Below are 21,701 nucleotides of genomic sequence, written 5' to 3' on the forward strand. Positions count from 1 at the left end.
ATTTTATTCACTCGACCATTAGTTTTCTAACGGATTTATGACATAGATTAAATAAGTACCTCTTAATTGATAAAAGACTAGGTAAAAAAAATAAAATAATTAAAAGTTTAATCGCTCTCCCGGTTAGAAAACTTATGTCCTTTCTTTGATTGAGATGAGGGCTAAATTTATAATTTCCTATAACTTTAAGCCCTTTCTCCCAATACATTTTGTAGATGCATAAACAATGAACGCTAAATTTATGATTGTCGATCAAATTTTGATTAATGCGAGAATCAGTTCATAAAACAGCACACTTTCTAGAAGGTTTACCACAACTTGACATTTATCCTTGGCTAACATCGGATCATGTGCTTGCATCGGCTTCCTTTTTTTCCGAATCCCCGCCACCTTGCTCCTCCGGCTTAGCATTTCCGTCCACCATCTTTCTGTCCGGCTCTGCCGGCTTCGTCACTTCTTGCTCTATGGATGATGAGACGTTTTAGCCAACATTGAAACCAACGAACCAGCAAAGAGAAAAGGATGTTCAATGGCAACGTATCGCGGAGTTCTTACCTTCGTCGTCGCTGCTGTTTTCGGAGTCATCCATGCCACCGTCCATGCCTCCCATATTACCAAAGCTCTGAAAAACACCGCGATTTATTCGGTCAGAAAGGAAATATTAAGAAAAATGTCGACCAAGTACAATATATCCGTACCGAGAAGTCCATTCCTCCGAAGTCAACATCGCCAGGACCTAATTAAAACAATTAGCAATCGGTAAATTACCAGCTTAAATTGTACAAACATTTAAATCAACTCAATCTGAACAAAAAAGCACTATTTTACATGTAGACTTGGATGCGGGTTTTGGATATGAGTATGTCAATTTCCTTAATACTTTGGAGGGTCCTTTGATGATCATATTCTCATACCATATATGGATACATCAGAAACAAGTATCGAAATAGGTATTAAAAATGAAGATCGGAATAATAAAGGAGGAGCATCAGTAATAAAGGACTCACCATTGTCTTCATCTTCATCAACCCATTTGTCCCAGTCGACTTTAATATAATGGGGAGTCTTGCCATCACCGCGCAATAGTTTTTTCCACCACACTTTCTCAACCTTCTCCAATACGCAGACGATGTTCCGAACCCCTACACTAATTTTGCTTTCCTTTTGTCCCGAAATAAATAATTAAATAAATAAGCATACGATAAGAAAATTTCGGAAGAAAACTTGCTTAGAAATCAATATCACAACAACTACCAAACGTTCAAAGTGCAAAATGTTTATAGTAAGACAAGCATCAGGGGCATCAACAAGGCAATACCATGCAAAATGTTCGAAAACAGAGGAGATTGTTCGATCATATAATCAATATTAGGTACACTAATACACCTGAAAAATTGTGTTTACAAAACCTAGCAGTTTTGGGAAGAAAGGATCCCTGAAAATAAACACCAATCAGCAGCATAATACTACCGGTGCCATCCACCAATCATCATCTTCGATAATCAAGACTCATCCTCATATCCGGAACACACGTGTCCAGAAAATGTAAAACATTGTTCAACCGTGTGTGATCTATGATAGAAAGTATACTAACACACCCGAACCATGACTTTACAAAATCTAGCAGCTCGAGAAAGAGGTGAGCTGTGAAAATGAGCACCGAGAGACAATTAGCTGGTTAGCAAATGTTTCAAATCATTTAGAATCAACGAATCGTCAGAATAAATCTATGAGTACTATCGATCATAATTGACATTGAATAATCAAAAACCCTAAAATATGAGGCAAATGCGATGTCGACTCTTAGAAGTTATTGTAGAAGAGTATCTTACCTCCACATTGACCTTATCATGAAGATCCAACTTCAATTCATAAAGGTTATTGTCAGCTCCGGCATTAGCCGAAAAAGTGAACACTCCCTCGGGCTCGAGATTGACCTTGGCATTCTTCGAATCCGGTAATAGCACCGTAATGTAAACCTTGTCAGCTCTTTCAGCCCACTTCAACTCAGGATGACGACTACAACAAGAAAAAGAAAGCCCCAAAATCAGCAATTGGAGATGTAAAAATTCCAAATAGGCAATCTAATCAAAACCCCATTACAGCATTTATTTCCAATAATTAATTAACAAACCCTAACAAACTAATTAAATAAATTTATTTTACCAACAATGTTCAAACATTCCCTATGTTGTCGACTCAGATTTCAAGAACAGATTCAAAAACAAACAAAAAACATTTTGAAAGAGACAAAGAACATTGACGACAACAATGGAAAAATCATTACAGCAATCGAAACCGAAATGGAGAAACACAACATCAGAACATGTAAAAAAAGAAATGAAGAGAAAAAGGAGAGATTTTAAAGCTTACCTCATGGTTATGGAGAAGAAAGAATGGACTGTAAAACCCTAAGAGAAGCAGCAAACTGGTAATGATAACAATGTGCAAGAGAAGTGCAATGGAACCAGACAAGCTTTGGCCTTTGGTTTCTCAAGTTTTTTATTTTATGTTTGAGGGTGAAGAAAGGTTCCTGCTTCTAGTACTTTCTATTTTAGAACTTTTTGATGTTTTTAATGAGTTTTTTTATTGCATCAGCGTCGTTCGATTATTGACATCGGACGGTTCAAAATCATTATCGTAATCATCGTCGTCATCAAAGGGTCTGCTTAGCCTAACCGTAACCTTAAAAACTGGCCCCACTGTGGCTTCTTTGGTTTTGGTTTTGGATTTAGGGTTTTCACTCAGATCTTATGGGCCCGAACTATTAAGGATTGTGAAACTACATCGATAATTTTGAAATTTTAATTTGAATAATAGGTTTAGATATTTAATTTATTATTTGTAATAATAAAAAATTAAAATAATGAATATTACTCTATGTATATATATGAATTTGAGTGATTTTAGTGGTTAAGAGAATTTTATTCTCAAATAAGAGTCATAAAAACCTTAGTTGTTTCTCTTTTTTTAGTCTATACCTTTTTTTTTATAAATCACATCAATTTTTTCTTCTTTGATTTTATTTAGTCGGTGGTGGTACCAATTTTGATATTTATTACCGACCTTCGGTTCTCTTCTCTCTTTTTTTTTCTTTTTTAGTTTTTTAATAAGAATAATTTTACATTTGTGGCATTTTTCTTGCTTTTGTAGCTCATTTTTTGTCTTCTTTCTCGATCATTTGGATGTTCTTTTTATTTTATGTTTTCTTAGGGTTGGATTTGACGACACTGCGACTGATCAAGATGACGCTTATTTGTAATCCTGTTGATCTTTTGTGCCATAGACACTTGAATTGAATGTTGATACGTAATTTTACGTTTGTGGATAGTTTCCCACGACGCTTGGCTCTAATTGCAGTTTTCGATAGTCCTTCAATAGCTTAATCCACTTTTGTGATTCGTTTATCGATAAAGTCAGATTTGTTTGTATATATTTTTTTTAAGTTTTTTTGTTGGATTTTTAACCTTTTCAATGTATTGTTCTTATATGATTTAAGGTGGCTAGCTTCAATGTTATAAGAAAATATCCAAGTTATATATTTAATTTACGATGATAGTTGTAAACTTTATTGTAATTTTTGGTATTTTACTTTTTAATTAGACTAGCAACTTCTATTAAAAAAAATTGTTCTTCTTAGGTAATATGAGTTCGAGTAGTGTAGTCTACACGCATGCATTATCTTTTAAAAATATATTTTATAAGTTAATGTTTTAGTTAATTACACTATAAATCTTTAAATGATGTCTCTTATTCTAAATTGATTCCTAACTTTTCAAAGATTCTAGATTCATTCTCCAAATTATGATATTCATTCTAATTTGGTCCCCAAACTTTTGAACATTCCAATAACATCCTCAAAATCATTCAAAATTTTTAGATGGAATTTGAATATTCAAAAGTTTAGGGACCAACTTAGAATAAAGTCATAGTTTGAAGATGAATTTGAGATATTCAAAAAATTAAGGATTAATTCAGACTGAGGGTCATAGTTTAGAAACATGTAGTGCAATTAACTCTTAATAATTTACATGATGAACTACCTTATTTGATCACCCACCTATTACTTAGTTTTGTAATCAATCCTAATACACAATGTATTTTATTTATTTTAATTTTTATTAGAAATACATGACACTATATTAGAAGTGGATCCACATATGATTTAGGATGAATAATTAGGTAAGTGCTCACCTTGAAATGTAGATTCAAACGACTTTAGTAATTAAGGAATTATTATTATTCCTTGAAATTCCAGATTCGAACACCATGTATGTCGGGGTACGTGCGTTCAATGTCAAATGATTGAGAGTCTTTGAACAAGTACTACCTCGTACTCACTCCAGATTAAATAAAAGAAAAAGGTAATCACATTGAAATCTGAATTTTCTTTAGTTAATTATTTATTTTATTGATTGTGTCAACTCTGAAATTTTAATTGTATGTATCTCATACAATTTTTTTTGTTAATATATGTACTCATCCTCAAAAATATTTTTAGATTTGTTATCATCGTAGTAAATTATAATTATTTGCGAAAAAATATATATTATTATTGTATGAAACAAATATATATTATTAATTTATGAAACAAATTACCCTTTATATTAAATAGATTTTGACATTTATGTATGTTCATGTTGATATTTTATATATTGTCTGGTATTACCGGACCTAAATTGAAAAAAGGGAAAAAAAAAAAAAACTTATACTATGAATTTCAACTTGTCCTAGAGTAGTACTAGTTTTGTAAAACTTGGCAAAGATAAATGTCATGGACGCTAGCAATTCAGAGTTGTGACTAAGTACGTAGTATATTATAGTATAGGGGTGATTCAAGTAGTAAGTAGTTTGATATCGTTTAAGTAAGGTATTGAGTTTGAATTCTTGTGTATGTAGAAAATTATTGTTGGAAGACTCACTCATCAAAGTTAGGTGCGATGCGAGTCGATCCGGACCAGTCAAGGCGAAGCCTTGGAAATTGGAGAGCAACTAAAAAAATGTTGTGCCTAGGGCAATTGCATCTCTAATCCTTTGAAATAGTCTTTTTTATTCATTTCAATCCTTAGTAAAAAGTGGTGGCGTTGACTTTTATGAAGAAATGGGGAAAATTATGGTTGGTAAATGTAATTTAATATTAAACATGTTCAATTCTTATATGTATGATATTTTATTGTTTTATTTAAAAATTATGTAAGTGTAGTACGAACCAAGTTATCTCAGTGTTTAAAGGGATGATTGTTGTTCCTATAAGACTCGAGTTTACGCACTAGCGCCTGCAAAGGTGTTTGAGCGTTCGTTATGGAATGATTTAGAATCTTTAAAACATATATTACATTGTAATCATCTCAGGTTAATAAAAAATTATGTAAGCATATGAAAAGATGAAAACATAATTATAAAAATATTTTATCATTAAAAAAAGGCATTTTCGTTAGAGATGAGTATGAGATTCGAATTAGAAAAGTTTTGATTTGATTGAGTTTTATTGGATCTATTTTTTAAAAAAACAATTTGGGTTTGGGTCGTGGTCGATTTCTAGTTTAGGGTGAAAAATACATTTTCAAGATATTAGTACATTTCTCTAATATATATCTATAAATAATTACTATAATATATTTCACTTTATATTTTTCAATCAACTCCTTTTTTTATCGAATGAAAAGGAGGAAAATAATGATATTTAATATAACTTCTTTTTTATTTTTTATTATCCTTGTTTGAATGAAAATAGAAATTTTTTTGTTTGTTTCGGGTCGAGATGAGTTTTAACCTAAAAATTTTTAATCAGGTACGAATAAAATAAAAAAATCATCAAATATCGAATTCGATCAAGTCAAATATTAAATTTTTTAGTCAAGCTTGAATAAGTCAAAAACATGATCATAACTAATCTATACTCATCCCTAATTTTTAATATTTTAAATTAAATCAATAATAATTAACTCGTAGCTACAAGAGGCTTTGGGGGAAAAATGAAAATAGAAGCGTAAACAACAAATACAAGAAGTTGTATTCAGAAAAGTTTGCGAAAAATTGATTTCGATAGGCTCAAATTGTCTAAAAGATATTAAATGAGGATGCTTAATGCTTTCTACAAATAGATATTATATATATATATATATATAATCCTGTTATACAATGTAAAACTGTTGGGATTTTCGAAGCTCAATTTGTGACAACCAAAAATTGCTTAAGGGGGTGAATTGACAAAACCTGTTTAGGGAGTAAGGATAGTAAAAGATAGAAAATTTTGTATAAAGATTTATAGTAGTTCGACTTCAACTAAGTAATGTAAAACTGTTGGGATTTCGAAGCTCAATTTGTGACAACCAAAAATTGCTTAAGGGGGTGAATTGACAAAACTGTTTAGGGAGTAAGGATAGTAAAAGATAGAAAATTTGGTATAAAGATTTATAGTAGTTCGACTTCTCAACTAAGTCTATCTTCAATACCTTAGCTCCTAATTCACTAATTTGTTCTTTATTTTCAAGGACAAATAGATAACCTTTACAAGACTCCATAGCTTTTTCAAAGGCTCAGCTAGAAGCAAAAACCCCTTTACAAAAAAAAAATGTAAACAATGAAAACCTCTAAAAAGGAAGGTGTTTACAAAATTTAGCTCACAAAAATAAAATATTTACAAGAGAAAGTAAAATATGAATGAAAAACTCTTCTCTTGTGTTTGATTGCTTGGATAGATGTTCTAACTCTTTTTCAAGTGTTCTCAACTTGTACTTATATGTTGAAATGAGTTTATGGTCGTTTCTAGCTGTTGGGAGTGATTTGGAGCCGTTGGAGATGTTTTTCTCTGTAAAATAAAACTGTCCAGTATAGAGAGTATTGATACTCATATATGGAGTATCGGTACTACTTTTGTTATTTTTAAATAAAACTAGTCGTTACTAGCCGTTGGCCTGACGGTATCGTACTAAGCCTATGGTATCAATACTACTATGTAAAGTAGTATCAGTACCCCTTCGGGTATCAGTACCATTTTTGCATTCTGGAATTTGAGCAGTACTGTTAGTATCAGTACTACCTAGTGAGTATCGATACTTCCTTACCTTTGGTATCCGTATTATATGAACAATATCAATACAGTTCATAAGGTATCGATACTGTAAGAATTATATCGATACTTCTGGTTCAAAAAAACATTTTTGTGCTCAATTCCAAGTTAAATGGACTTTGAATTATTTTTGAAAACTTTAAAAAAATTCAATTCAAGTCCAAAACACATTTTTCCATAAATTGTTATAACAAAATTTAGTTCAACAAAAACTCTTTTAGTTTTACACAGATTTAGATCACTGAATGAGTGAAAATATATGAATGAGATTAACAATAAGAAATGAGAAGATATTCACTGGAAAAAAATGAGTAATCTCAGTTATCTATTTTCACTCATCCAACAGTTCTAAATATATGTAAAATTAAAGAGTTTTACATTGTGTAAGTGAACACATACACAAGTTCTTTAAATAAATATTTTGTATTTTTTATATAGAAACCAAATTAGGTTATTTGAAGTATAACAAAAAAACTCTTATAAATATTTGAAATTTTGCTAAAATACATTACCAAATCAAATATAAATATAATATATTTTTTACGACGGACAAATTTTATATAAATAAAAATAAAATAAATTGATTATTTACATAAAATGTTAGGGTAAATTACACCGGATACCACCAAACTTTAGGCATTGTATCTTCTATACCACTAAACTTTCAATTTTATCAATTATAGCACTGAATTTTGATTTTCGTTTCAATTATATCACTGGGTCGTTAAATCGTTAACGGTCGGATCAAAACGACGTTATTTTGAGGAGGTGTCTACGTTGATAGCCATCAGTCACATCAATATGCCGTTAATGATTTAACGATTTAATGATATAATTGCAACGAAAATCAAAGTTTAGTGTTGTAATTGACAAAATTAATGGTACAACACCTAAAGTTTGATGGTGTTTAATGTAGTTTACCCTAAAATTTATCTAAATACAAAAGCACGGCGATCGCGCACACTCTTTCCCCCTGCTTTTTATGAACATAACTTAATATATATAATTAAATATTTCAATATTTATATAGTTTATAATATGCATAATTGAACTCAAGGAACAATCATAATAATAAAGGAAACATTGTTCTCACAAAGAGATTTGATTTAAGTGATTTTATCTATATATATTTAAATTTATCTATATTTAAAATCGAACACATGCATTACTTTATAATTATATTATCATCTTAAAAAAATAATATATATGATTGAATTAGTATCATCCGTTAATTAAATTTCTTAAGTTAAATGTGAAATGATTAAGACATCTTTCTGCAAATCATTATTAATATTATTATACAAATTCCTTTTTCTTTTCATATATTTTATATAAATTATTAAATAAAGCAACTAAAAATATTATTTAAGATTTAAATGCACAGCTATTAAATTTACATATTGATATACTTTATTTGTATATTCGAAGTTATATATTCTCCGACTTGCTATCATCTTTTAAAGTTTTATATTCTCCAAATTTTAATTATTCTTTCGATATTAGCTGACCCTTATTTCATATGTAATGGAAGTAAGGGGGAGTAATAGTAGTGCCCCCAACGTCAGGGTGAGAACAACTTCTGTAGGAGACCTCTGAATTATAAATACCTCCGTGGACTCGATCCCACAACCCCAAGGATAAGAGCCTTATGCTCTATCAACTGAGCTGAATGATCATTTTTAATTATTCTTTCGATGTGATATTCAAATATTTTAGATGAATGATTGTCCAGCTGGCCACGTTACATGGAATGCATGGAGAAGGTTCAAGAAAGTTGCTCGTGAGAATCACCTATTGGCTGTCAAATGCATCTTACGATATCTAGCTGACACTATCGAATATGGTTTAGTTTTTAACCATCAAAAGCAGTGATTGCAGATGCTGATTGGGGTGGTTGCATGGATGATCAAAGATCCATGTCTGGCCAGTGTGTTCTAGTTGGTGGTAACTTAGTGTAGACACCCGTTTTTGATCAGACTTAAATTTTTTTTATTAATTTTATTAATATTATTAATATTACTATATTTAATATTAATAAAATTATTACAGCTTGCAGCCCAATTCCAGTTACAATTCAGTCCAGATTACAAGTTACAATGCAACAAACTGGATCAAGACCCAACAGTCCAATACAAGATCCAACAATTATAAGACTTGGATCCAGACTGGCCCATTATAGATTAGGTTTTGAAACCCTAAAACTACAACATCCAGCCGCCGTCGCCCTTGCAGCCGTTGGATCTAATGAAGATCCAACGGTCCTCAGCTAGTAGATATTAGGGTTTTACCCTATAGTCATCCAGCACCGCCGCCAGTGACCAGTCCAGTCCACGCCACCGAGCACGCCGCCGCATGTTCCAGCCGAACGCTCCGATCGAGCCACCGGACCAGCCATCACCGACAAGCCATCGAGCAACACCATCGTCATTGCATATGTCAACATGCAACCAAAAATAATAAAATCAGACCAAATAAATGTTGAATCCACTGGGCATATTATTTTATCAAGCCAAATCTAAAAAATTCGGTGTTGATATCTACTCTACCACTACTTGAAAAATTAGTGGAAAACGCACCAAATATTCAGTATAAATGGTGCATGCAAGGACCCGAAAGGGGAGGACAGATTCGAACCGAAGGCCATATTCGAATAGAGACACAGAAAAAAAACCAGTAAGAAATCGGAACATGAAGCATTCAAAAGAGATCTTACCGAGGGAGAATCGTTGGAAGCGCTGGAACATCAAAAGTCACTGAATCTCAACTTATATTCGAGAGGTAAACTCTTAAGATCTACAGTTTTATAGGAGGTTTTAGTTTAAGAGAGGTTCGGTTTTGGGTCGAGGGTGACGAGAGAAATTTTGGGGACATTCGGTCCCTACGCCGCCGCGCCGGCCGCCGCGCCGGCCACCGTGGACTATACGCCGCCGGTGAACTCACTGAAGAGAGAACTGAGAGCATTTTTCTCAGGCTCTCTCTCATTCTGCTAAAAGTAAAAGAAATGAGAAAGGATTGAAATTTTTGCCTATGATTAGGCTTATATATGATTGACAAAACACGGTCGTTTTAGCCCAATCATTACCATGTTTTTCAGTCATGGAATAACCATACGTTTAGTCCCTTTTGATTTGTATCCATACCTTATAGTCATTAAATGAAGTTTTATTTATCTTATTTTGAGTTTTAACATTTCGGTTTTATATATTATAGTCCTTAAATCAATATTTTTATATTTCTAATATTGCCTCCATGCTTTACCCGAATTTAATTTCAGTCGTAATTGGTAATGTAATTAGTTTCTGTTTGTTTATACATTTGATTTTTAATTTTCTGCATGTTTCTTTTTAGTCCTTCTGCATTTGTATTCTTATTTTCAAGTCATAAAATAAAGTTATGTTTATTTTGTTTTAAGTATTTTATTTTTATATTTATATTTTAGTCACACTATTATATGTTATATTATTATTTGACTTTAGCTATAATGTTTGGAATTATTGTATCTTAGTCACTGATTTATATTGTTATAATATTTTCGGTTATTTTCAATTTAACCACTAAAATTTTAAATATCCTATTTTAGTCATGTTATTGTTATAATATTATTTGTTTCAGGTTTATTTATTTATAGAGTTTTCATTAAAATATTATTTGTTTCAATTCGACCATATTATATTATACATATTTTTTCCTTAACATAATTGGTATATTTTTCATCAATATTTAAATTTCACCCATGTTGTGCGTATTTAATTTTTAAAAACCTTGAGATGAGCACCTAGGCTATTTTTTAGTTTTAGTGGCACCCATTTTCAAATACCTGATATCAAGAATCCATTATTTTGAAATTCCACCACTATACGAGGTCCACCATTATTTTGAATGCATTCATTCCATTTTGGATGTATTTGCTTGTTTGGTCTTGTTATTGTTTAGATTATTTGTTAATTATATGTTTAATATTTTACTATTTATGTTGAGTTTTAATTTACTTTATTTTTTTTCTAGCAAGAATTAATATTATGATATATTTGTGTGTGCATATATATATATATATATACTTAATACGTATTAATAATAAATTTTAATTAATTTATGATATTTTGGTTGAACTTATTTATATTTTAGTTCGTTTGGAATATACATTTTCCTTAATATATATATATATACTCAAAAATGGTTTTCAAAATTTATATTTTTACTATTCTAGTCTTTAAATTTCTGTTTGTGTCATTTTAGCCTTTTAATTTTCTAATTTTGATTCCTAAAGTTTTTTATTTTGGTCCTTATAAATTTAAATATATATATATATATATATATATATATTGCTATTTTGTATTTAGATTTGTATATTTATTTGTTTTACTCCAGTAGTTTGAATTTCCTCATTTAAGTTATTAATTTAAAGTAATTAATTAATATTCAATAAATGAATCATAATTTAGCTTTATATTTGATTCATTATTTCTACCATTTACGACGTGTAAGTGATACAGTACCAATTTTGGACGATGTGGGGGTGCTAATCCTTCCCCACGCGTAACCGACTCCCGAACCTGTTTTAATCGAATCTTTGGTAAACGCAGATCAGCTTTTGTCTAAAAAATAATTTTTCTTAAAATTGTTTTTAAAAGATGTTTTTAGGTATTCGACCTACCTAACTCAAAAGTTGATGGCGACTCTTTTTGATTTTATCCAATTTAATTCAAAATCACTAATTTTTAAAATTAAAATCGTAACAGTTTTTAAAACAATTAAACGATTATCCCCCGAAAACGGTTACGACACTTAGTATCCTGGAGTGCAAAAATCATAAAGTTGTCTTCAGATCCACCATGGAAGCAGAATATTGCAGCCTAGCAGATACGGTTGCATAAGTTACCTGGATTGATGCATTGTTGAATGATATTGGAGTAATAAGGCATGAAAGACCAATCATATGGTGTGATAACACAAGTGCGATATCCTTAAGTGCTAATCATGTTCAACATTCACATAAACATGTAGATTTAGATGTACATTTTGTCAAGAAAAGATTACTGGAAATCAGTTGTTTATTAGCTATGTTCCAGCAGCACATCAGCTTGCTGATGGTTTCACAAAACCACTGTCAAAATTAGCTTTTGCATTATTCAGAGAGAAGGTGGATGTTTGTCTAGCAAATGAAGGAAGAGAAGATAAGTAGGAGGAATGTTAGATGAATGATTGTGCAACTGGTCAGTTGAATGTAATGCATGGAGAAGGTTTAAGAAGGTTGCAGTCAGGTTCATATGCAAGGAATGTGATGTATGAGATGATTACAACCTCAGACTGTTTGGAATAGCTCAAGTTAGGAGCAATTATCTTTGTCAATTCTGTTAGAAATGTTGCTTCATTGTTCATCAACTCAAAGCTATATAAACAATGTATCCCGTATCAAGTAAGATATGAGAAAGAATGCAGTTGTTTATTGAATTCATCTTTACAAATTCCTAACAAATATCCATATAATCTTTCAGAGTTAAATTTATGTGACCAAATGATTTATAGATAATTATCATGATCTATACTTGATAATACTAAATATTATTTATTTATTTATTTATTTAACTTAAAAATAATAGTTTATTCACGAATTATTTGTCAAACCCGCGTGTAGATTACAATTTACTCACGAAGAAAAGAAGCCCCGCCGCCTCTCTTAATAACTGACGACTCTCTTTCGCGCGTGAACGGGTGCGATATCGCCATCAGCTCCAAATCCAACGGTTAAGAATCCGTCAACCTAGGAGACTCACCCCTTTCTTCTTTTAGACTCAACCCATTTAAGACCGAGAAAATAACCTCAGTGACAAAAAATGCCTTATAATATACGATTTTAACCAACTTTTTTTGGATTTGCCAAAATGACCAACTAAATCGCAATGCGATCGATAATTTGCAACGCGATCTCCGGTATCGCAAATCAGTTTCCAGATTCGCAACACGATTCTGACTATCGCATTGCGATTTTCCAAATTCGCGTTGCGATTTTCTTAATTCGCAATGCGAATACGTAAATCGCAACGCGAATACTTAAATCGCAATGCGAATCTGACTATCGCAATGCGAATCTGACTATCGCAATGAGATTCTGACTATCGCAACGAGATTCTAACTATCACAATACTGAATTTCATATTCGCAACTCGATTTCTGAATTCGCAACAGGTTTTAGTTTCGCAACACAAATGTTTTGGGTATATAACTATGCAGCATCAACAACTCATAACCTAAATCCCTAAATCACAACTCATTCCATCTCCATCTATCACTCTCTCTGACATCCGTTCCTATATCCAACGACATCCTTCCCCATCCAACATGTTTTAGTTTCGCAGCTCGTTTGTTTAGTAAATTAATTACAATAATGAAATCTAATGTTGATCATGTTTGGATAGATTTGTGTTTTGGAGGGTCATGGGAGAATGTTCATGGTGTTTTACAATATATGCCTTTACCCATGAATCTTCAACTAAAACTGTCATTAAAAAAGTTAACTTATGAACTCTAATGTTACGTATTGCAAATAAATTGAATTTAGAGCCCCTAAGTGGATTTAGGCTATCTTATCAGAGAAATGGTAAAGTTTATTTTTTAACCGACAATGAAGATATTGAGCGATTCATTGCTTACATTAGTGTTTCAAGTGATAATGTTACATTGTATGTTGTTGAACCTAGAAGTAGTGAAGTTGGGTCAATAGCGGGTAGTAATCAACTAAGTTTTTCAACCCCAGTTTATGGTGCTCAAAATTTAATGGTTCTACCACAATTTCATCACCAAGCAAATATTGTTTCACCACATTTCCAATACCAAACACAATCTCAAAACCCACAACATTTCCCTAATCCAAATCCCAATCAACTTTTAGCACCAAATTCTGGTTTTCGTATTGACCAGTTAGACGATGATGAGCCAACAGAAAAAATTATGAGTACTAGTCAGTATTCGAAATTTGATCTTAGTCAATACCCGGACTTTGATCTTGGTCAATACTCGATTTTGATGATTTTTCAGAAGAAGAAAGACCATGCGTAATGATTTTGATATTGGTCAATACCCGAATTTTGATGATGAAACAGCTGTTGCTGAGGAAGATGTTGTTGATGATAATGAGGAGGAAGTTACGACTGTAAATGAACATGTTGAACATCCATTCTGTAATTCATATAACCCTAAAAAAGAAGAAGAAGAAGAAGAAATCCCCAAAGAAAAGTCCCCGAAGAAAATGCCAAGGGAGTATAACTGGAATATGCCAGAATTACTTCAGATACCGGAAGAAGAGTTGGTAAAGATAGCAGTTGATTGTTACACAAAAATTATTCGTATCAAGAAAGATGATTGTTTTGATACAAATGAAGACTTGAAGATAGCTTTGTATACGAAATGTGTGGAAGATGACTATCAACTACAAGTTAACAAATCAAGCAAAGATCGTTTCGAAACAAGGTGTATGATTGACAAAAACTGTACGTGGCGTATTATTGCAAAGAGGATAAAAGATTGCAAATGTTTCAAGTTAGGACTTTTATATAAACAACATGTTCAAGAACCCATGTTTTTCCTCACCATAGACAGGCAACAAAAGGTGTTGGGTGGTTTTCTGGCCGAGTTAATGTTTTTGAATGGCAGGGTATATCAGGGACATGAAATTATGACTGACATGGATGCTCGGTTCAAGATTAGTATCTCATATTCTCAAGCTTGGAGAGCCAAATGTTATGCCTTGGAATTGTTGAGGTGGTCGCCAGAAGCATCGTTTGCCCAACTGCCGGCTTTTATCACAATTTAAAGCTGAAAAATCCTGGGTCGGTAACTCATATCAAACAGATAACTAGATAGAGATGGACGCTTTGAGTTGCTATTTATCGCCATTGGTGGCGGTTAATAAATCAATATAATTTTGTTGACTCATTTTTGTTAGTTACATGCATTTCATATTTAAATAATTATATTTCTTGTGTATATGATTTTGTAGATTCGTTCGTTTATTACTTGCATGCGCCCAATTATTATAGTTGACGGAGCACATTTAAAAGGTCGATACCTTGGAGTAAACTTATTAGCAGTAGCCATGAATGCTAACATGGGATACTGCCAATAGCTTACGGGTTGGCAAATCTGAAACCTCTGATTCATGGACATGGTTTATGGGGATCTTAGGGATTGCATAGGTCCTATTAGCAATCTGACAATCATATCCGATAGGGCAAACTCAATTGACAACGCTGTTAGAAGGTGTTTTCCAGATGCTTTTCATGGACTTTGTGGTGTTCATTTGTATAGAAATCTAAAATCAAGGTCTGCTGGTATAAAAAATCACAAATGACATACTGGAAGGCTTGTAAAAGCTTATCGGAAGTGGATTTTAATAAGCATATAAACTGTTTAAGACGGTGTTTTGCCTCAGTGTGCTCAAACACTAGAAGATGTCGGGTTTGAAAGATGGTCAAGAGTACATCAACTTGGAGCAAGATATGGTTTCATGACGTCTAATAGTGCAGAATCAATCAACGCTCTAAGTCGTCATTCCCGGAAAATTACCCATTACTATGTTAATGGAGTTTTTTCGAGCCTCTATTCAACAGTGGTACTACAAGAAAAGAAACCATGCATGTATTATTTCTTTAAATTCGTAACTTATCATATATTTTAAGTATTATTTATTTAAATTTAAAGGAACATTGGAACATCGTGGTACACCATGGACTGAAAAAAGATAACGAAACGGTTGTGAAGTCAACGTCATGGAGAGTTGAACCTGTTCAACACTTTGTTTGAAGTACTGGATAATAACTTAAATGGGCTTGTCGATCTAAATGCAAACGTGTAGTTGTATGAAATGGCAACATCTGGTTATCCGTGTGGCCATGTTGTAAAAGTTTCTCTTCATCTAAACCAAGATGATTCAAGCGCATAGGCTATGGATTGCTACACTACAGAGTATATCGACAGACTTATGTAGATTGTCTACCCTATTCCACATCCTTCTGAGTGGGACATACCAGATGACTTACAAACAGTTTGCCACCATGGACAGAAGGCTACCTGGCCGACCAAAAAGTCACGATCGTATACCGTCTAAGGGTGAAGAGAAAGAGATCGACATGTAGTCGGTGCAAGGAAAGTGGTCATACAAGGTTGACATGTGGATCACCATGCCATCACAATCATCATTTTCCTACCAAAATATGGATCCTCATCAAAATCCCAATCACAACCGGCTTCACCTTTGGGACTGTTAACTTAGGTGATTTTAAATGCAAACGTTGTATTAGTGTATAACAAGGTTGACATGTGGATCACCAGTGCCATCACAATCATCTTTTCCTCTACCAAAATATGGATCCTCATCAAAATCCCAATCACAACCGGCTTCACCTTTGGGACTGTTAACTTAGGTGATTTTTAAATGCAAACGTTGTATTATGTGTATATTATGTGTGAACTTTTAACATTTTCAATTAGGCATATATTAGTAACTTGAGTTTGAACATTGCTATGATATGTTCAGTTGTTATCTTATTAGACATTCATTTGACTATCAGCGCAATCGCAACGTGAATTTGACTATCGCAACACGGAAATGACTATCGCAACGAGAGAATCGCAATGCGAAATGAAAATCGCAACGAGTGAATCGCAATGCGAAAATGAAAATCGCAACATGAATTTAGTTTCGCGTTACGATTTTCATTTTCGCATTGCGATTCTCTTGTTGCGATTTTCATTTCGCATTGCGATTCTCTCGTTGCGATAGTCATTTCCGCGTTGCGATAGTCTGTTTTGCATTCAACATAATGCAGATTGAAATCAACAAATCAACTATTACATTTCAATCAATTAAACAAGCACAAATAATAATTATGTACACATCAATTAAACAAATCAACATTTACAAATCATCTTTTACAAATCAATTAAACAATCAAAAAATAATAATGAATTATTTCCTCATCAATTATTGAATCAACTTTTGCACCCATACATCCATTTCACGCAGCTCACTTCAGGATTAACCTGCAGAAACCAAACATTGAATCAAAACACTTTCTACACATCTAAAACCTACAAACCAAATTATTGAATTCTAGCTACTTAACCAAACATTTTCAAACCAAAAAGAGTATATATGTTTAACAACACTTGCATTTGACTTGAAAATTGTTTATGGACACTTTCATAACGCGGATGCAGGTAGGCAGCGTCTCACATATATCGCTCTAGCCATAAAATGCCGAAACCACAAGCCTACTGCACCTCTATCTCTATCGGTGGGAGGTAGAAACTGTGTACTTCCTGTCGTCAAACGCTCCAAGCACATGCATACGAGAGGACCACAATCCCTTCTGGCTTCCTTCGTTTGTTGTGGCGCGGTCTCATCTCTGATAACTGTAACATTGAACTTCTTTGGCTTCTCTTGTTTCCAGACTTAGTCCAATAATTAATTGCATCCAAGAATTTAGCCAAATGAGAGCTCCATCCCTTAATAATATCTCTCAAATTATACAATGATATGTAATTTATCATGCTGTCATATACTATTGTCTTTAGGGATGGGAGCTGAAGCTCGACGAAAAGCCAATGAGTACGGTCCAAAACAGGGATAAACACCTGCATCGAAATGTAATAATTCAAATTGCGCACTTATTTATGAACACTTTTAAAATATTTAAACAAATATACTAACCTTATCGACCTCCCACCATGCAGGATAAAGTTTAGCTTGTCCATTAGCCAACACATATGATTCCTGTCGTTGATTCTTCAAGTGAACTACGTGAAAAGACGTCGGCATAATTGTATATCGCGTTTTTTATATTTTTCTTCAATTTCCTTATAATTAGAAGACGTGTCACCCATGCATCAATATGCTGTTTTACAAAAAAAGACATATATTAGTGAATTACATAAATTTTTAAAAAAATTAATCAAACTGAAATATAAGAAGAAATATAAGACTTACCCCCCATCGAAATAGCCGTTGTCTTCAACCCCTAATAATATACCCCCACCAAGAACGTTCAATCAACAAATGCATATCATCGTTGAGTTTGTATATGTCAGCGTAACAAACCTTGGCTCCGCTCATGTAGATAAAAATCAACTGCGGTCTTAGCCCAAAGGGTATTATCCAGAATTATTTCCGGTAGTTGTTTCCTCTCCACTTCATCTACGGGAATGGTACTGGCCGGTAACTTATACGAAAGCCAACAGTCATCCATCATGTCCGGCACGTGAGGGGGCTTCTCAATAATTCGATATATTACGCCATGTGAATCGGGCTCTAGAATGTTGGGAGGGACCTCTTCAACGATGACAGTGGCCTCTTGAACGATGGGAGGGGACTCTTGAGGGATGATAGGGGCCTCTTGAACGATAGGGGAGGCCTCTTGAACGATGACAGGTGAGTCGGGCTTTTTTCTTACGGATTCTTCGCACTATTGGGGTGAACGGAGACGTAATGGCACATGCACGCCGTCTGATGCGTGAACTCCGTCTTGCAAGAAAAACCCAACGTAGAGCATCCACCTTAGCGGGCCGCTAAAAATAAATTAATACATAAATCAGTAAATAAACAGACATGATATTAAACAGTGAAAACAAAGATAAATATATTTCAAACTTGCACGGTATTCACCCAAGTCATTATTATATCATTGTTCAAAAAATGCATCAGATAACATTCTAGAAGTAAGCACTTATATAAACATTTAAAAGGACAACATATAGGTCTAGTGCAGGTTCAATGACAACATAAAGAGTAGTAGTTTATTCTTGAAACTTAAATTTTCAACACTGTGAAGTTAGTATTTATCTTTTGGTTGAAGTAATGCAATTCATTCAAGTTTCAATTTGCAGAAGAAGAATAGAATCTGAAACTTAAAATCGCAACGCGAAAATGACTATCGCAACGCAAAAATGACTATCGCAATGCGAAAATGACTATCGCAATGCGAATTTGACTATCGCAATGCGAATTTAACTATCGCAACGAGAGAATCGTAATGCGATTTTCATTTCGCATTGCGATTTTCATTTCGCATTGCGATTCTTTCGTTGTGATAATCAAATTCGCATTGCGATAGTCATTTTCGCATTACGATAGTCATTTTCTCATTGTGATAGTCATTTTCGAGTTGCGATTTTCATTTCGCATTGCGATTCTCTTGTTGCGATAGTCATTTTCGTATTGCGATAATAAACTATTCTTCTTCTGCAAATTGAAACTTTGAATGGATTGCATTACTTCAACCAAAAGACAACCAAAAACAAATACTAACTTCATAGGGTTAAAGAATAAACAGTTAAACAGTATTGGCAGCAACCGAATGAATTTACTAAGCAATCTAAGTGAAATTAAGAGTAAATTTAACATCAAGTTAAATATGAAAAATATTAAACTTACCTCGTTGCGTAGAGTATGAACCTCATTCTGCAACGATGCTACAATCTCACGTAGAGCTGCTACCTCACCACGTAAAGTAGACACCTCAACACGCCATGCACCATTGTTATCGCGTAAAGTAGTGACCTCCTCACGCAAGGCATTGACCGCATTACGTAACTCCCCTAACTCATCCCGTGGAGGTGGAGAACAGGGAGATAAACGTCGTGGCATCTTTGCCGGTCGCCTATCATGAGGTGATGGTGGAGAAGAGGCTCAATGATGTGACAAAATAGGTGATGACTCTCGTTGTGGAGGTGTATATTCGGGTCGATCAGGTGATGGCTCTGGGTGAGGTGATGGCTCTCGAAGTGGTGGCTGCTCATCATCCATGCCATAAAAAAACTTACTAGCTTGCCACCAATCAGTGGCCTAGTAATAACTTCCGTGGGTGTCAGCCTCTGTAATGGAGTGTTGGCCTCTTAACAATATAAAAGCTCAAACAAAGTTAAACGTGTACTAGTAATAACTTGTTTATAAACATATGGTAGTATTTGTGTTAACTTATATTATTTATTGTAGTATACGGTAGTAAATCTTCCCATTGCTGCAAGGACCGTTTCCTCTTTCAGGAAATAGCCATAGGAATATCATTAGAAGTTTTTAATGCATATGTCTGCATGGCGGGAAAGACCTCAAATATCCAAATCTACAAACAATATAATAACAAACATTAGTAATTGTTAAAGAATTAATTATAATTTTGGAAACATTATATAAAAAATTATTACCTTAAAGGCCCAAATAAAGCCTGGCAAAGTGTATTTGGAACCATCGCCACGCAAACTTTTCCGATCATTAAAGGCAGACGACAACTTATTCCATGTAGCTCTCCATAGATATGAACCCCACGGAAACAGGTTCCATGCATTTAGGTCCTCTACCAATTTAATTAGATCATTAGGAATAGGTTGTCGGGCCTCTTGCCTAAAAAGCCAGCTTCAAAAGTATTAGAAGGCATACTCGGACAACATCGACGTCATCCATCCGAGTAAAACCATCTTTTATTCAATAATCTCGTCAAGTCTTCCACGGTAAATTCGACTTCTCCGTTGACAGCTCAGGAAAAACCCAGGAAAACCATGATAGGCGAGTATATGTCTAGTGTACCGATCTACATCATCGTGTCCGAAGCGTAGACTGGTGATTAAGCAAAACTCCTCCAGCCCAAAACACGTATACGCCGGTGGAAAATCAAACCATATCTCTTCATCACGACATTGTATAGTCTCTGGTAGATCGCTAGTCATGGTTTGAAGAAACAGATGGGTCAACATAGCATCTCCACCCGGATGTTGTACTTTCAGCCATGGCCCGAAGCAAGTATCCTCAAATATTTTTCTTTGTGCAGGTGAAAGCTTCGACGCAATTATTTTGGCCAGGCTTACTTTATTTCTTAAGGTCAATTGAGCCGAATAAAAGTTATGCAAAAAATAAACATACCAATTTAGATATACCAAAAACTACTGTGAAGATATGAACAATAAACATAAGAGTAGTAGTTTATTCTTCAAACTTAAATTGCAACACTGTAAATTTAGTATTTGTTTTTTGGTTGAAGTATGCAATTTATTCAAGTTTCAATTTGCAGAAGAAGAATAGTTTGAAACTTTAAATCGCAACACGAAAATGAAAATCGCAACAACGAAAATGACTATCGCAACGCGAATTTGACTATCGCAACGCAAGAATCGCAACGCGAAATGAAAATCGCAACGACAGAATCGCATTGCGATAGTCATTCTCGGTTTCAAATACTAAAATTGAAAGAAACTTGAATGGACTGCATTACTTAGACTAAACAGTTTAGCAGTATTGACAGCAATCGAATGAATATAATAAGCAATCTAAGTGAAATGGTTAATCTATTATTGAAAACACCAGTAAACTTATCATCAATTTCAATATGAAAAACCTAATAATAATGCAAAAATATCAAAATAAATAATTAAAAAACTAACCCTCGGTGGTTGATTTGGTTGATTTCCATTTCTGACCGTGAATGATTTCGCCGGAGATGGAGACTGATATCGTCGGAGATGGGGACTGATTTCGTCGGAGATGGGGACGGATGTCGCCTTAGAGAGTGAGAGATGGAGAGTCTGAGTTGTGATTTAGGGTTTAGGTTATGAGTTGCGATACGGGATATACTGTGGACGGTTC

General features: G+C 33.6%; 1 protein-coding gene across 1 annotated transcript; it reads right to left on the reverse strand.

Moving 5' to 3' along the window:
* Window positions 1-238: 238 nt before the first annotated feature.
* Window positions 239-2,567, reverse strand: LOC120157945 (uncharacterized protein OsI_027940-like). Its single transcript, XM_039168907.1, has 6 exons — window positions 2,374-2,567; window positions 1,833-2,019; window positions 1,008-1,161; window positions 699-736; window positions 556-622; window positions 239-462 (listed from the first exon to the last, which is right to left on the reverse strand). The coding sequence occupies exons 1-6, from the start codon at window positions 2,376-2,378 to the stop codon at window positions 347-349; spliced, it is 567 nt and encodes a 188-aa protein (XP_039024838.1). The 5' UTR covers window positions 2,379-2,567; the 3' UTR covers window positions 239-346.
* Between the last annotated feature and the right edge of the window lie 19,134 nt (window positions 2,568-21,701).

This window comes from Hibiscus syriacus, unplaced genomic scaffold, assembly GCF_006381635.1.
Source record: "Hibiscus syriacus cultivar Baekdansim isolate YM2019G1 unplaced genomic scaffold, ASM638163v2 tig00111280_pilon, whole genome shotgun sequence".
NCBI lineage: Eukaryota > Viridiplantae > Streptophyta > Magnoliopsida > Malvales > Malvaceae > Hibiscus > Hibiscus syriacus.

Bases quoted from the DNA above. Each gene is read 5' to 3' on its own strand.
- LOC120157945 (XM_039168907.1), bottom strand. The intron at 1,162-1,832 runs GTAAGATACTCT...TCGGGACAAAAG, and splicing joins ATGATAAGGTCAATGTGGAG to GAAAGCAAAATTAGTGTAGG. The intron at 737-1,007 runs GTGAGTCCTTTA...TGTTTTAATTAG, and splicing joins TGATGAAGATGAAGACAATG to GTCCTGGCGATGTTGACTTC.